This window comes from Lacerta agilis, chromosome 10, assembly GCF_009819535.1.
Source record: "Lacerta agilis isolate rLacAgi1 chromosome 10, rLacAgi1.pri, whole genome shotgun sequence".
Classification (NCBI taxonomy): Eukaryota; Metazoa; Chordata; class Lepidosauria; order Squamata; family Lacertidae; genus Lacerta; species Lacerta agilis.
In genome coordinates, this window is record NC_046321.1 from 31,887,946 (window position 1) to 31,903,878 (window position 15,933).

Here is a 15,933-nt window from a genome sequence, read left to right on the forward strand (position 1 = left end):
TGCAATGAAAACATTTGCTTTTAATAAGAAACACAGGAGCAGACACAGAATACTGTTAAGGTTTCACACAGGCCCTGTTTTCCGTTGGGATCTTTACAAGTCGGTATCGTATACCTTGGCACAATCTTGGAGGTTTATGGCCATGTGCTGTTGAAGACCCAGAAGGGGGAAACGGGGCTGGTCGTCACTGGAGCGAGCTTGTAGATCAGTGCATGCCTGCTAAGAGCATCGCTTAATTTCAGGGGGAACGGCTGTAACTGAAACTCCTATCTGGCAGTGGTTTGGCATCAGCTTTAAAAAAGTTTCCAACCTTAGAGGAGAAAGCAACATTAAGACCGAGTGGTTTAAACAGCATCTCCTGCCCAAAATAGTCTGAATCTAGATGGCTAATACTGATCTTTCCCCCAAAAAGTTCACAGTTTGTGCTTTCCTATCAGCACAGTTTCCTCTATGACTTCTGTGCAAGTAAAGTGGTTAGTTTGATCTTCCCATCCATGGAGGCAGTGAGGCAGGTCCCACAATCCATCGCTGTGCACCAGTCCACAGTGACCACCGGGGCCCTGTGGCCCCCCAGGGAGAGGCAGCTCTCCAGGACCTTGTCGTTACTATTCAGCTGAAAGAGAAGAAAGGCAGGCATACATCAATAATAATAATAATAATAATAATAATAATAATAATAATAATAATAATAATAATTTATTATTTATACCCTGCCCATCTGGCTGGGTTTTCCCATCCACTCTGGGCGGCTTCCAACAGAATGTTAAAATACAATAATCTATTAAACATTAAAAGCTTCCCTAAACAGGGCTGCTTTCAGATGTCTCCTAAAAGTCTGGTAGTTGGTTTTCTCTTTGACATCTGGTGGGAGGGCATTCCATAGGGCGGGTGCCACTACCGAGAAGGCCCTCTGCCTGGTTCCCTGTAACTTGGCTTCTCATAGCGAGGGAACCACAAGAAGGCCCTCGGCCCTGGACCTCAGTGTCTGGGCAGAACGATGGGGGTGGAGACGCTCCTTCAGGTATACTGAACCGAGGCCATTTAGGGCTTTAAAGGTCAGCACCAACACTTTGAATTGTGCTCGGAAACGTACTTAGCAACACTTAGCAAGCCTCTGTGATAGCAATCCCTGACACCAGTTTGAAATCTAATAAGTCTAGCTGCACAAACCACACTCATTTTTAACAGAATAGTGCTCTGAAGTTCTATAAAGGAGGTAGTGATATTCAGCATAGCCAATCACTGGACAACTTGAGGGCTGCAATGGACGCCACTAGAATTTTCCATCATCTTTCGCAGGTGAAATCTTTTTCACCTACCTGATTAGCAGCTTATGATCCAGGCCACAACCATCTATATTATACACATATTAGGATCTGGACCCAAATAAAGGACTTTTGCCTAGGCTACCAAGCAGGGCCAGGGCAGAAGTGGGATTTGAGGTTTCTGACGTCTCTATCCAAGTCAAATTTTGGGCTGCACTGGTTCTCAAAAGGCGGTGGCTAAACTTGAGGGCATAATGGCTAATACGGGAAGTAGTCCTGAAGGGCAGTACAGCATAGAAATCTTGAACTAGCATTGTCAAAGCTTGCAGGGGACATGCAGTAGGTAGAACAGGGAAGCCCATAACAACACAGCTATATTTAAGGCAAGGAAACCAAGAAGTCAGACACTGGCAAGGCAACCCAAATCCCCTTTGCTGGGGCTGGGGAGTTTAATTAGGCAGACATGCCCCTCTGCTCAGCCCTGTCAGCCTCCACTGGCCTGCTGCCTCCTGCGCAGTACCATACTATTTGTAAAAGTCCATAACAGCTTGGGACCAGTTTACATTTGAGATCGCCTTGCTCCATATGCGCCCACTCAACCACTTCAAGAGGCAGAATTGGTGCCACATAATACTTGTTCTGAAGTTGTAAGAACTCAATCTTTCAGTGTGGCTGCACCTACCCTTTGGAACTCCCTGCCTATTGATATCAGGCAGGCGCCTTCACTGTACTCTTTCTGATGCCTGCTAAAAGCATTTTTGGTTAGACAAGCCTACTCGGATGTTTAGAAAGTTGCAAGTTTTTTTTTAAGTCTATTGTTGTTCTAACTTCTTGAAAGTTTTAAATTATTGTTATTTTTTCTCAGTGGTAATTTTATTGGGTTTGTTTGTTTTTGTAAACTGCTTTGAAGGTGTGTTTAAAAAAAAAAAATCAAGCGGTGTATAAACGTTATGAAATATATATATCTAAGCATCATTCCATTGGTGCAGAACTCCGCCTCCCACCCACTAAATGTGAAGGCAGAAATGTCACCAGCAATGACCAGTCACACGCCTTGGCAAAACCCACAAGCAGGATGTGACCGCAGTAGCACTCTCTTGCTATTGTTCCCCAGGAGGCATAATGCTACCTCTGATACTGGACGTAGCAGATAACCTTTGTGACTAGCAGCCAGTACCTTGTAGATTACACCCCCATTGGAAGAACAGGTCAGCATGTAGTTTCCTTCCGAGTCAAATGCGAAGAGCCTTCCACGTGGGAACTGGACCTGCTTGTATCCACTGTAGCCAGACAACACAAAGGGGCCGGTGGCATCTCTGGGAAGAGCGTATTCGGACACTTTGGAGCCGCTTTTGTGAATGTTCCACTGAATAAACTAGGGTGGGGAACAAGAGACTCTGCGTTAGATGCCAGGAGGCTGTGCAGTAGCATCTGCAGCTGTGGAGACAGAAATGACAGCTGGCAAGAAAAAAAAACCCAGGAAAAACACAGCCACTGTAGCTCCTGCCTTCAGGACACCAGCATTTCCCCTCCATGGGGTTTGTGCACCACCTTGCTTGAGAAGGTGCAGCATGCCGCCGGATCCTTTCTGGGTGGCATTATGCAAATCAGATGTCACTGTCATTAATGGATTCTTAATGCTTTTACCTGAATGCCTGTATGTGGTTACTGACTTTATTTGGCTATTTCACATTCATGGTAAGCTGCTTGGAGAGCCCCATGTGTGGTCAAAGAAGCAGCACGCTGATAAACGCAAAAAATAGACCGATACAACCCCATGTCTCCCTAGAACCTACCTTCCCATCTTCTCCAATGCTGTAAACAGCATTCTCGTCATAACTGAATTCAACAGAGTAGACTTCCCCATCATGGGCCTTCCAACTCATAGCACATTCATGCTGCTGCATGTCTGAAAGGGGACATAAAAGGGGTGGGGTGGGGAGTTATTTTTAAGTAAGTGTGCTTTTTTAAAATTAACAACGAATTTTCACAGAATTCTAAAGAAGCAGGGGAAAGGCTCCCAAAATGGTAAAAGGACAGTGTTTCTTCCCTATGTCTGTGTAGTTGGGTGATTAAAGTGGTAGACTAGGACTTGGGAGACCCGGGGCTCAAATCCCCACTAGGCCCATGAAGCTCACTGGGTGACCTTGGGCCAGTCACTGCCTCCCATAGAGAAGAAGGGCTGACCATCTAGTTGGCAAAGGAGCACCCTGAAAACTGCACAGAACATTCTGTGTGTGTCCATTTCTTGCTGCACACAATGATCTGCAAAGAAGGGCAAAGGGGTGCTGAAGATCCAGCAGTCTCACTATGCCCCACATCTTCCTGAATGAGGGCTCTCTGAAGGTGGTGTGGAGGACCAGAGGTGTTGAGAATGCTTTGAGCATGGAAAGAATCCCATCTGTCAATTCCTCTCAGCATATCAGCACTTCTGCCTGAAGCAGGTGTCTTGATACCTCACATTCTTCTTTCACAGTGGGTGCCCCCCCAAAACCATTTGACATCCTCAGACCAAAAGGGCTTAGGATGAATACACCAAGCTATGACATTACAGGCAGGGATAGGGAACCTCTGGCCCTTCAGAGGCAGGGTGCTTTGAGCCGCAGTCCCGCCTCAGGTGTGTTACAGGAATCCAAGTTGTATTTCCGGCTGGCAATTTACCAAAGAGACGGATTATGCCATCCGCTGCTCCAGTGACCAGCAGATTCCCATTGTGGTTGAAGGCTGTGCAGTTTATAGCAATGGGCTCAGGTTCAAGAGAAAACTGGAGCTGAGAAAGACAACAAAACAAAATGTTAAAGAGAACTTAGTTAGGTGTCCTTTGCCCTAGAAACTTTGCTTGTACAGCAGACACACAGGGGAACAATTACTCAGAGCTCTTGGGTTGCTCAACCAAATGGACACTCACTCCATCTGGGTTTCCCCTCTCCTGTTCAGTTCTGCACCAGAGGGAATTTGGGACATTTTGACCAATCCAGTCCATCTTTCCCCCAGAGGCTTTCTTGTACTGTTGCCTCTCACCACAGAAGTCTGAGAACTGTTTCTCACCATAGAGAAGCTTAAATATAACTCTGGGTAAACAAGGAAGGATATCCTTTCTTATGCTCCTGGGAGAGAAATGCATAACTTTCTTCAGGCATGTCTCCTTTACATGAAAAAAATAACTTCAAAATTCTGCCGCAAAATCCTGTGTGGGCACCAACTCTCCCACTTGCCAGTGGCCGCCACAACCCATCACAACCAGCACACAGGAATGCAAGAAGACTGGATCCATTCTGAGAGTGTCATTAGTTTATTTTGCTTCCACTAGTGAAGCCACACTCTTGAGAAACTGAGGTCCTCTTTGGTTGTGTGTCCAAGCATTAAAAAAAAATAATCCCTGAAACATAGGGAAGATGGAAGGGATCTCATCACAATGGGTGAATAAGACCAAACTGCAGAAGGAACTCAGCCTAAACCACAAGGAGATGGAAGGAAGGGCAGATGCTACAAGGGGGGGGGCGAGTAGGGGAAGCAGCAGAGCCCAGAACAGGAAAACACAACCAAGCTGATGGCAAGTTAGGAAAGTCACATGAATGGAAAGGAGGACTGACTGTGGAACTATAGAAATGGGGAATGGGGTGAGGGCACAATTCAGAACACTCCTGACAACTTCAGAGAAAAGCCTAAAAATTCAGCTGGAGTTTTATGACATTATAATAAGGTGCCAACAACAAACATTCACTAAACTGCTCATAACTGGCACAGATCAATATTAAGGCAACTGGGATGTAACATTAATCATGACCCAGCCAGCATTCCCAGTGCTCAGGGAGTTTTAGACCAACAAAAAGCTGGAGGGCCACAAACATCCTATCTGTGAACGCTCCCCTTTGCTCTTTGGGCTCAAGCAAACGCCACAACCATACCTGCTGCTTCATGGTTTTAGTGTCCCATAGAAGCAGTTTCCCTGGAACTTGATTCATGCCTTTCCCTCCAGAATCTTGAGCTCCATGGTCTAGCTGGTTGCCAAGGCCAGACGCGGCAGCTGAACACACAAAAGAAGCACCACTTGGGCTGCACGCGAGGGAGAGGATCCTGAAACAGACACACACACGGTCAGCCCTGGCTCTCTGCACAGGAAGTCCATGAGCTGCCAGGCTGGAAAGCAGCCCTGGCTTTGATCCGACTTTCGTCCAGCCCCTACCCCAACACCCGTAAAAACCATGCATCCAAACAAGCCTCTCACTGCATTGGGGCTATGGGCGGTTCCCTTTCTTTTATTCTCTATTCCTTTGGCCTCTGGATGTTAAGAGGCAGAGAGGTGTTTTCGGAGTGAGGAGTGCAAACAAAGAAGAGTAGATTTTGATAGTCATGGCCAAACATGAAGAGAAGGGCAAGGATTCATCAAGAACTAGCAATCCCTCTGCTCCTAAGAATCAGGCAGAAGCCTCCTGTGATAGTCACTTTCTCCAAAGCTTAGAGCAAAGTGAAGGCCTCAGATCCCCCCCCCCCCAATTCCTGAACACTCATACCAGGGAAGGTGCAGTTGTACTCTTGTTCTCTTGCCTTGAACATGTAGGGGGTAAAAGCCCCAGGGCAGCAATACTGCCTGTTCCAAAAAAAGGTGGGGGGGGGGAGAGAAGCCGCAAGAGAAGAAAGCACTCTAGGTTGGCATCTACCATCTACACCAATTGCTTAGAGCAACAACAGGAAACTAGGGCAGATATAAATCCCGCAAGTGTGGTCAGTTACTTAAAGCAACCAGAGAACAGAATCCGTGCCCTTTGCATCAAAGGTTTAATGTTTTCCAAGAAGTATGGGGAAGCTTCTCAGGATTTAGTGCAGTCTGAAAGAAATCCAGAGGAAAAGAGTTTCAAAAAGGTGGCTTACATGCAAACCATCAATGGCCAGTTCGCATTTTCCCTACACAGAAAATCTGTGTAACAGGAGGCATGTTTGTTTGTTTTTAATTAAAAAAAAACCACAACCCCCTGCCTGGCATGTACTTCCATCAGAATGGTGCTGTACATGGAGGGGTCCAAGCCAGAAATTGTGGATGGAAAGACTTGGATCTTCTGTTTGTCTCCAATTCTCAAGCTCTGCCTTCACAAAAAGTCAGGGGCGATCCAAGTTTGGAGCAGGAAAAGATGGTTGGGGCTTTCGGGAGCTTTGTAGTGGCCAAATCACTCTGGCCGTCTCTCTTACCATGAAGGAGGGGAAAGGGTGGGGACTGCTAGGCACAACCAAGCACCACCATCCCACCCTCTGTCACATCTCTGCAGCTCCAAGTTTGGATGAAGATTGGGGCGGCGGGCTCTGCACACTTGCCTAAGATGGAATGCAAACTATGGAACTCTGTTGATATGTCTTTTTCGTTCATGGAAACTGATTCTGTGTTGAAAAATCACAGCATATAAGACTGCTCTCAATCCAGCATGAATGAAGCTGTGTGCACCCAGAGATGGTGCTGAAGCAGCGTACCACTAACATGTGCAAAGGAGTATTACAAATCACAAACAAGCAGTTGCCTTAATGTAATGGGTGTTGGTGAGCTCTGGACAGGTGAACACTGCCTCTGAAACACAAGCTGGGCATCGCCACGCAAAACAGGGATGCATTTGAGATTTGGACACCAAATGGCTAGTTTTGCAAGAGGTGAAGTAAGAGAGACTCTGCTCAAGAGGGTTACCTGGGCATGTCTTCATCAATGCTGATTTCACAAAGATTCTTCTTGGCTTCAGTGTCGTAAAGACGAACAGTCCCAACTCCGCTACCCAGCAACAACTGGAACACAGCACCAAGGAGAATGTTAATCAAGAGCTGGGAAGCGGCGACTTCCCCAGTTCCACTCTAGCCACCTTACCCAAAACTTTTGCAGCCATTTCTATTTAGCCTTTCGCTGCCCCCACCTCCACCCTGTCACTGCTACCCTTCCATCACCCGTTGCACCTACAATGAGCATACAGTGAGGAACATGCTTCAAGGGAGACTACAAATGACCAAAGTCTAAAAGTCTCGCATCTCTCTCCACCCAGCACTTGGTCTGCTCCATTTTTCTCCAGGAGGAAAGAAAGGGCAGCCAACAAAAAGACCAAAAAGGAAAAAAAGACAGAGCATCAAATTAGAAGGAACAGATTACAAGGATGCAGTGAGTGGAAATGGCTGAGGCCCTGGTGACAATTAGGAAATTAGTAAAGATTGTGGTTCTCCTTTGTACAGTCTCTCATCCTGTGGTCAATCATGCTATGAAGTCTTTGCGTCTACCAGAATCTGGAAAGAGCCATGTGAAACCTACTTGGTTCATAGAAGAACGATCAACTGTGCTGAGCAGTCATGGGAAAGGATATATTGCCCTCAGGAAGTACCATGCAATAAATACAGTTTAGGCCTCGGGATATCTAAGACTAGTCAGAGGTTGAATCTAGGATACAGTAGTTACAGATGCTTCAGCAGCAGTTCCAGATGTTCCCTGTTGCACCAAGCCCAGCTACTCACCAGCCTGTCCCGTTTGGTCGCCCATTCTAGGGAAAGCAGGGGAGACTTGGAAATGGAAGATGCTTTCGTTTGCATGATGGGGTTGAAAGACCACACCTTGATGACTCCGTCCACATCCAAACTGGCCACTCTTCGACCAGAGCAGTCAACCCTAAGCACAGAAGGAAGTTATCCAATGGTCCTTTCCAACCCCCATGATTACAGCTTCCTCAAGATTTTCTCTGCCACGTTTCATACAAACTATGCCAGCACTATCATTAAAATAGTACTTTAAACATGTAGAGCCCTTTGCAATCCCTACAAAATGTCAAAGTCACAGCCTACATATCACAGATAAGGAACAGAAGCTGAGAGGCTGGGGAATGCCAAGGCCACAGCCAAGCTCAGACCCCACAACTGCATGTCTGGAACACAGTCCACTGAAGAGTGGTGGCTCCCTGACCGCCACCCTCTCCTTCCCCCAAGGGGGAGTACCCCTTACCGGCAATGCATGATGGATGAGTGGTGTTCTCCGTATTCCTCCTGGCTCAGGACAATGAATGGCTGCTCCTGCCTGATGCCTCCAGCATCTATGCTGGACCCGAAAGCTTTGGTCAGGGTTTCTGCTTGCTCAGCATGCAGCTCAGGGGTAGGGTCTGTTTCAGTGGCACTAGCCTCCATCTTCCTGTCAACATTCTGCCCCTAAACCAAGAGAAGGACCCTGCATATAGTACAGCAAGCCAGGAAAATCAGTTAAGCTACTCATGTCCATCTCAGTGGGTGCTCAGTGAGTACAGAGTTTTAGGTAACAAAGGCAGAGCTTTGCATCATGCCAGCAGCTAAAATGCATCCAGGCATGTTGCAAGTAGCAGTAACCACTTTCCATAGACAGGCATCTGTTGTTCACTTTCTGAATGTTCCACCCACTTGCAGAGAAACCAGCCTTGGGGGAAAGGCCCTGCCTATGAAATTCAGGGGAGGGCAGCATCTACCTCCCACAGTCTGGAGCTTTCAATCCAGTATCCTTCTCCACACTATCGTGGAAAGCAGAGGGGCATCAGTACATGGAGTTCACACTAATATACTTGGATAATTTGCCATATCTGAAAAAAGCTCTCCATGAATCCCTGCCATTAGCTGGGGCGTTAAGAGAGGCAGGCAAATACAAAATGCAAGACAAAGGCTGCATCTTTTAACTTTTGGTTGGTAACCAGGGGCTCCTCAGCAATATTAATACACATACAAAGCAACACACAGAAAGTGGAAAATGCCAAGCAGAGGCAGACATGTTCCCTTTTCAGCAAAGTCAGCACACAAAGAAATCCAAACAGGAAATGAAGCAGGCTGGGCCTGTTTACAGAGCAGTAACCGATGAAGGAAACAGAAGGCAGAACTGATCAGATGGTTTCCAATATGGGAGGAAGCATGCAATAAGAACTGTGCTGGGGCCAGTGTTTTTTAACCTTATCAAATAATCTGCAGTTGGGATTGTTTGCAACACAAAATTATTCAGGATAGTGAGAGCAGACCAAGGAACTCCAAAACCGTCCAAATAAGTATCTTCAAATGTGGTTTCTTTGCAAGAGAATGGGCAGTTAGATTCAGTCATTCATCTCCATTGAAACAAAAAGTATATGCCCTGCATTCGGTTACAAAAAAAGTGGGGTCTAAAGTAGCTCTTAACGACCCAGGAAAGAAATCTTAGGGTCCCAGTGGAAAGCTCCCTAAAAATGGCAGCTAAGGATTCTTTTTTTAAAAATTCAGTTTGAAGGGTATTTAATTTCTGTGCTGCTGGCACAGTGAGACCTCTCTCCTAGACACAAGACACCTATATGCCACAAGATCAGTTTGTCACTTGCTTATGCACAGCCACTGCCATGAGAGGTCAATGCTCTGAATGAAAATGCCTTCATCAAATGGGAACCCACTCCATTCAGACAGCCAAGAGGTTTGGAGATAAGATATATGATTGCAAGCAAGCTCCCTCCTGTTTCTATAGGCAAATGAAGGACTGGGGCCTATTCCAGCCCACAGGAGCTTTCATTTAGACAGGAGCCAGGGATACATCTCTGTGCACATTGTGTCATTTCTCCCTAGCAAACAGGCAGAGAACAAAGACAAAGTTCTTTTTAGCCTCATGCTTCCTAGAGTCAACAGCAAGAAAGGTTGTGCCAAAGATTCACTCCCACGTGCAAGAGCCACAAACCAGAGAACAGCAGCTGATGTGCCAAAGGGAAGAACTCTATTCAATATAGTGTTGCTGTTTATTCAGGAGGAGGGGAAGGGGGTTAAGGAGACCCCCTTTGTCCCCAACTTAGTCGACAAGTGAGGATGTCACTAAGTAAAGGAAACAATTCTTATTCTCTATCCGCTGCTTGATCCAAACATGAGACTCTCATTTTAAAAAATCAGCACAGTACGTAATTATCTGCTCAGGCACACATGGATCTGCATTGCTTAGACAAATCATCAGCCTGACTATTACTAGACTGCCTGCATGTGATTTACTGCACACAGAAATACAGAGAAGACTTCATCCCATTCTCTAACCCATCAGAGACACACCGGTCCACACCTGGGAAGCTGTTTTAGTTAAAAGTTCTTTCCTTTCCTTCCCATGATCCTGCAGGCGCCTCTGACGCTGCTGTAAGAAGTTCGACTCTGCTGCCACCGGGCTACTGAAGTGACTTTTTGTTTCCTTGCAGGCAGTGGCTGCCTCCTTTCCTTTGGTGCTCTGGAAGGCAAAGAGAAGACTACTCAAGTTTTGGCTCTCCCAGATACTGTGCCTAAGCTGAGATTTCTGGTACGTAACACATCTAGGAACATCACTTGTGAGAATCCTTTCAGGCGACTGGTTCTGTGTCCCTTGCACGTTACCCCACCACCCAACTTGGAAACAGCAGAAGAATTCAGTGATTTGAGAAGGGGAACACCCCCGTGCCACCTAGAAGCACCAGCTGTGACTTATTTCGGTTGATCTAAGAGCCTGTGCACCTCCTAGGGCTGCTGTATTTAACTTCAGATTTCAATAAAGGTTATTGAGAAGAGGCTGTTGGATGTAGGTCCTCAGTATATCCCAGTCACTATCCTTGGACAAGGTGCAAAATACAAGAACCTGCCAGGAGCAGGTTACCATCAACATGCGGATTAATATGGAGTCACCACCTTCATTGCTGGGTTTTCAGAGGTATCTTAACAGATTATTCTTTTCACCCAGGCCTTTGGGGAAAACTGATGTTCTCAAAGCCCACTGTAACTGCGATGCCCACTGCCATACTTATTTAAACCTTTAACGTTTATTAATGGTTCTATTGACGGCATAGTAAATGTTATTGCTTCAATCAGCTATTTAATCAACTACCCTGGGATTTTCCTTGATGAAAGGTGGTTTAAAAATGAAATAAGCACATTACCTTCATGTAAATGCAAAAGAGCAGCCTGTAAATCAGTCCTAAGATCAACACAGCAGACATCCAGCCTGGCTCTAAACACAGGTGTTAGCCTGGCTGCTCTTACGGTACCTCACCTGGTGGTTTGATTGCTCTTTCTTGCCCACCAATGCCACGCCAGTCTGTGCCGAGTTGGATCCTGTTGTTCTAGAGGAGCCCTTTTTGCTCTGAGACAGCAGAGACGACAGGAACCCCCCTCGGGTCTGCAGAGAGTGAGCAGGGCTTCTTTGGTTGCATGCCATGTCACTAGAAAAAAGGCAGAAAACCCAAAAACCTCAGCATCAGGTGCATTAGACAGAGACATGTTCAAAAAAGCCCCACTATCATCATCATGCTGTGTGTCACAGCAATAACAGCAGGGATTTCTATACGTCTTCCTCCCCAGCTCAGGACTGGGGCCATAAGGGAACTTCCATTTGCTAGAGTTAAACAAGAAGTCACCTCTGAATTAATTGCAGCTCTTGGACTATACAGCTATGTTAGGAATGGCTGCAAGGGAACAGAGCCTGCAGCAAACCTTAGTGGACAGTCCCAGACATGGGTGGAAGGTCCAACTAAGGCAAATAAACTAAGTAAAGCCACTAAGGGAGCTCCATAGATTAAGCAAGATGCATGATGCTCAACCGCAGGATGAGATTTCCCACATTTTAAACCAAAGGACATTTAAAAGTAACTTAAAGTTATGAAGCTCTGAAAGAAAACTCCTATAAAGAGACTGTTCCGTTAAGTGTGGTTGTTGTTGTTTTTTTAAAGGAAGAGGCCAGCCAATTGGTTCTGCAAGACCTGGGAGCAGGGGAGAGAGAAAACACCCAACCATTCTCAAATCTTTGTGGATCTTTCTGAATGAATATGCATTCCTCCGAAGCTGCTTGTCCAAGTTTGCCAGCAAGTGACCAACGGCAAAAGGGCCAAGATCTGCCTCTACCATCCAATCATGCAGCCATTTGTCCTGGCCTCTCACATACAGACTCACAGCTCTGAGTCCCCCAGATGGTCCATGTTGGTCACATAGGAAGGAAGCTTGTGGTGGAGAATCAGCTCTTCCTCCTCTTCCTGCTGCTGCTGCTCCTCTTTCTTTATTTGGAAGTATTCTGCTTGCAAGGCAAACAGCTGAAAAAGTGGGGTTATAGGGAGAACAGAGAGATGAATTGCAGGTTCCATGCAAAGTTTACATCAGGGGTCAGCAACCTAAAGCCCATGGGCCACAAGCGGCCCACGGGGGTCGTTTCACTGGCCCACGAGCCGCCCCCAAACCAAGCCACCCACTCGGCAAGTCCCCATGCACTGCACTAAACCAGCGCAGCGCGGCACAGGGAATCACTTCCGCGGCACCGGAAATCGTGTCTGCGCAGACGCTGGAAATCGCAGGCACACACACACGATTCAGCCCACGGAGGGATCCCTGCTGGAGTGAACCGGCCCAGGCGAGGTAAACCTTGCCGACCCCTTGTTTATATAATGCAACAGTTTATACCGCACACTATTTATTGGCTCTGAGTCAATAGCTCAATTGAAAGTTTAAACGTGTGTTCTCCAGTTTTTGTACATAAGAGAATTCGAGAACTGACATTCTCACCTTTTGACGCAGAATTTCATTTTCTTCTTGCAGGAAACAACTTCTCTGACATTCTGTCTCAAAGTTCAAGATTACTGGTACAGGTAACAAAGGTTAAGGGTGAAAAACTTAAAGCAAGAATGGAAGTCCTTCCTTTAAAGCAGACTTCCCTACCGAATGCTTTCTAGATGTTTTGAAGGGTACCAGTTGTTTTGTGGCACCTTGAAGACTAACACACCTTTTATGGCATAACATTATGACAAACCTACCTAAATATGTAGGATGTTGGCATGTATTTTACTTTGTAGCTTATCATTGATTTTAACTATTTTTTTAATGTTTAAAGTAGCTATTTTTACTGATTTTTTGTTCCAAGTGGTATATAAATTTAATAACATAAACAAATAAATTCCACTGCAACAGACTAACCAAGCTAGCCATCTGGAGAGTGATGCCACTTTTACAGCTGTTTTGGTTTTCAACAATAGAAAAGGCAGTTTGAATCAATCCATTTCTTAACACCTTGACCACCAAAGGCAGCACCAAACAAGTTTTAAGAGTGTCCCTAGAAACATGGTAGTTTGTGAGATTCAGTGAGTTGCATGATCTTGCCCATTGATGCTACTTCTATTATTATCTTTTTTTTTCTTAAATCCTATTTATCTCACTCCTCACTTGGCATCCCCACTACTCAGGGATTTATATTTATTAGTTATCTGGGGTGGAAGAAGATGGAGGAATATATATTATCCAGAACAGAAAAAAACACAACTGGCTGCTACCATCACCTGCCTGTGGCTTGAAACACTATCGAGAAAATGCTTGAGCTGCAAAGAAGTAGCATAATGCTGACAAATGACTGCAGGTCTCTTGCCCAGTTGGTCTAGTTATGACATGTCAGTTTTGTGGGCTACAGTCCAGAATAAAATACTCTAGCATTACGTTTGGCCTTAGTATGCAATTTTGATAAAGTGGGGTTGAGGACGGTGATCTGCCGAAAGAACAAAAGATATAAATCCATAAGTTGTAGATGAAATAGATGGACCAGACTAACAAGCCACACCGTTGCTCCATAACACACATGGCAGAAAGCTGATTACCACTCTCTAACATGACAGCAAGAGAAAGGGAGAGAGAACAAAGGATGAAGCTGTTTCATAATTAAAACTACTTTTTCACATCTAGGAAGGATATGCATACACTGAAATAAGACACTGAGGAAGTTGTGCAGAGAAACAATGAAAGTGTCTGCCCACTGGCGGGAAAAATATGTGGCAAAAGTAGGATTTGCATCTGGATTGGTGATGAAAGGTAGAACAAACCAGTCCTTCCACTCAGCTTGGTTCTGAAGTTCAGAGGCTTGTTTGAGAAAGAATTCCTGTGTCTTGTCATTCCTGTTTGTCTAAAATACAGAAAACAGAAAAGGGGCTCAGATTACAAATTTTAATGCTGCTCTGGCAGCTGCAAATATTGGTTTCTGTTCTGGACCCAGCAGGGTGATAGGAGTCCTTTTTCCTACCTAATAGCACACCTGCTAGAGAAGGAGGATGCATGCAGCATTTTATTAGATAAGGCAACATATTCACTCTTAAAACAAAGCAATTGTATTTTGAAGAAAGGCTACCGGCTTGACACAAACCTGCACAGTATGAACGAGGTAGTAGCGGTATAAACTAATTTTCAGCTTGTTCACGGTAGGTCGGTACATATCCTCCAATCGACTGAAAAGGCGCCTGTCGAGGTAGCTCCAGTACTCCCGAAGGGCAGCCAGATCATAGCTATGAACGAACTGCAGAAGCTGGTCCACTATCTTATCTACCTGAAGAAACAGCACAGAACCCAAAAAACCCAGTTAGTTCTCTCCCATGTAACTGTCAGCTTCCGTCACCAAAAGGCATAACAAAAACCACACATAAAACTCTGGAAACAAGGTCAGGTTACACACCCTGCATCAGTTATGAGCCTCAAATGGGGAATTCCTTTCCCTTCCCAACTCTTTGTCAATCACAACAAAGTGTCAATTGATAAGAGAAGAGCCACTAGCAGTGCCTCTGAGTCACTGGCAGTGCTGCAGGACCTAGTAACATCATTCCAAAGCAGTAAGTCTGTAAACCCGTTTGTAGAACAGCCTCTTGGACAGCCCTCACCAACTCAATGCCCTCCATTATATTGGACAACATCAGCCCTAGCCAGCTGGAATCCAACAATATTTGGAGGGCCACATGTCCCCCACCTCTGATATAAACAAAGCATAGCTTCTATGATACTGTGTACTGACATGTGGGTGGGGGGTGGAAGGAGAGTAGAAAGAATCAAAGTCTTGCTTTCTTTGCCAAGATTTTCCAGGCAGATGTTCCCTTCTGTTACAGCAGCTAGGCTTGAAAAGAGGCTATAAATGTATGCTTGACTGATATTTCCAGTTTTGTCACACCCAGATGGAACTTTTATCACTCAGTTTTTGGAGACTCACTGAAAACAAGGAAGCTGGTTTCAACAAAACATCGCTAACTTCTTTCAAAACCAGGCTAAAGTCATCCTTGGCACTGTCATTTCTCAGCAGGCCCAGTAAGAATTATTGTGCTGCATCCATCAACGTCCCATTGTCTATCTAACACAGCCTTCCTCAACCTGCTGCTCTGCAGGTGTCACTGGACTACACCTCCCATAATCCCCAACCCCCAGTGATGCTGGCTGGGGCTGATGGGAGTTGAAGTCCAAGAATACCTAGAGGGCACCAGGTTGGAGAGGCTAATCTAGGTCAATGTTCTATCTTCCCAGTTTATTGCTTCCACAAGGCAAAACTCTAAATGAGATTGGCTAGTTACTCAGGTTGCTTGAATCAAGGGGAACAGAATGAAGAAGACAAAAAGATGAGGAAAACTAACAAAAACCAAATGTAGAGATGGCACTTCCCAACAAGCTTAACTGGAAATATACCAATGTGACAGGCAGTTTTAACATCAAAACAAAAGCATTATATGAATAGGGGAGGTGGTGGGGTTTCATGTTCTGGAGGAATTGAGGAAGTGGCAAAAGACCCCCTCACCAAAAAAAGGAAGGATGGACTTAGCAATAAAAGCTGGCCATTCTTAATATACCCTCGCAGAAGGGTCATAATGCAATGTAACAATTCATATACAGTATATGCATAATTTTAATCACATATGAAATTATGATTTGAAACACTGCATTGGAATGGAAAACAATC

General features: G+C 45.4%; 1 protein-coding gene across 1 annotated transcript in view; it reads right to left on the reverse strand.

The window, feature by feature from the left end:
• WDR91 (WD repeat domain 91) overlaps window positions 1–15,933 on the reverse strand; it is a 17,363-nt gene continuing 1,430 nt past the window's right edge. The window contains exons 2-15 of the mRNA XM_033161758.1: window positions 14,365–14,544; window positions 13,920–14,127; window positions 12,747–12,829; window positions 12,144–12,280; window positions 11,248–11,416; window positions 10,297–10,455; window positions 8,224–8,423; window positions 7,743–7,893; window positions 6,937–7,031; window positions 5,174–5,342; window positions 3,927–4,035; window positions 3,062–3,174; window positions 2,443–2,640; window positions 1–613 (exon numbers count right to left, since the gene is read on the reverse strand). Of these exons, the coding sequence (XP_033017649.1) occupies window positions 449–613; window positions 2,443–2,640; window positions 3,062–3,174; window positions 3,927–4,035; window positions 5,174–5,342; window positions 6,937–7,031; window positions 7,743–7,893; window positions 8,224–8,423; window positions 10,297–10,455; window positions 11,248–11,416; window positions 12,144–12,280; window positions 12,747–12,829; window positions 13,920–14,127; window positions 14,365–14,544 (2,136 nt within the window). The 3' untranslated portion in view covers window positions 1–448. The remainder of the gene's footprint in view (window positions 614–2,442; window positions 2,641–3,061; window positions 3,175–3,926; window positions 4,036–5,173; window positions 5,343–6,936; window positions 7,032–7,742; window positions 7,894–8,223; window positions 8,424–10,296; window positions 10,456–11,247; window positions 11,417–12,143; window positions 12,281–12,746; window positions 12,830–13,919; window positions 14,128–14,364; window positions 14,545–15,933) is intronic.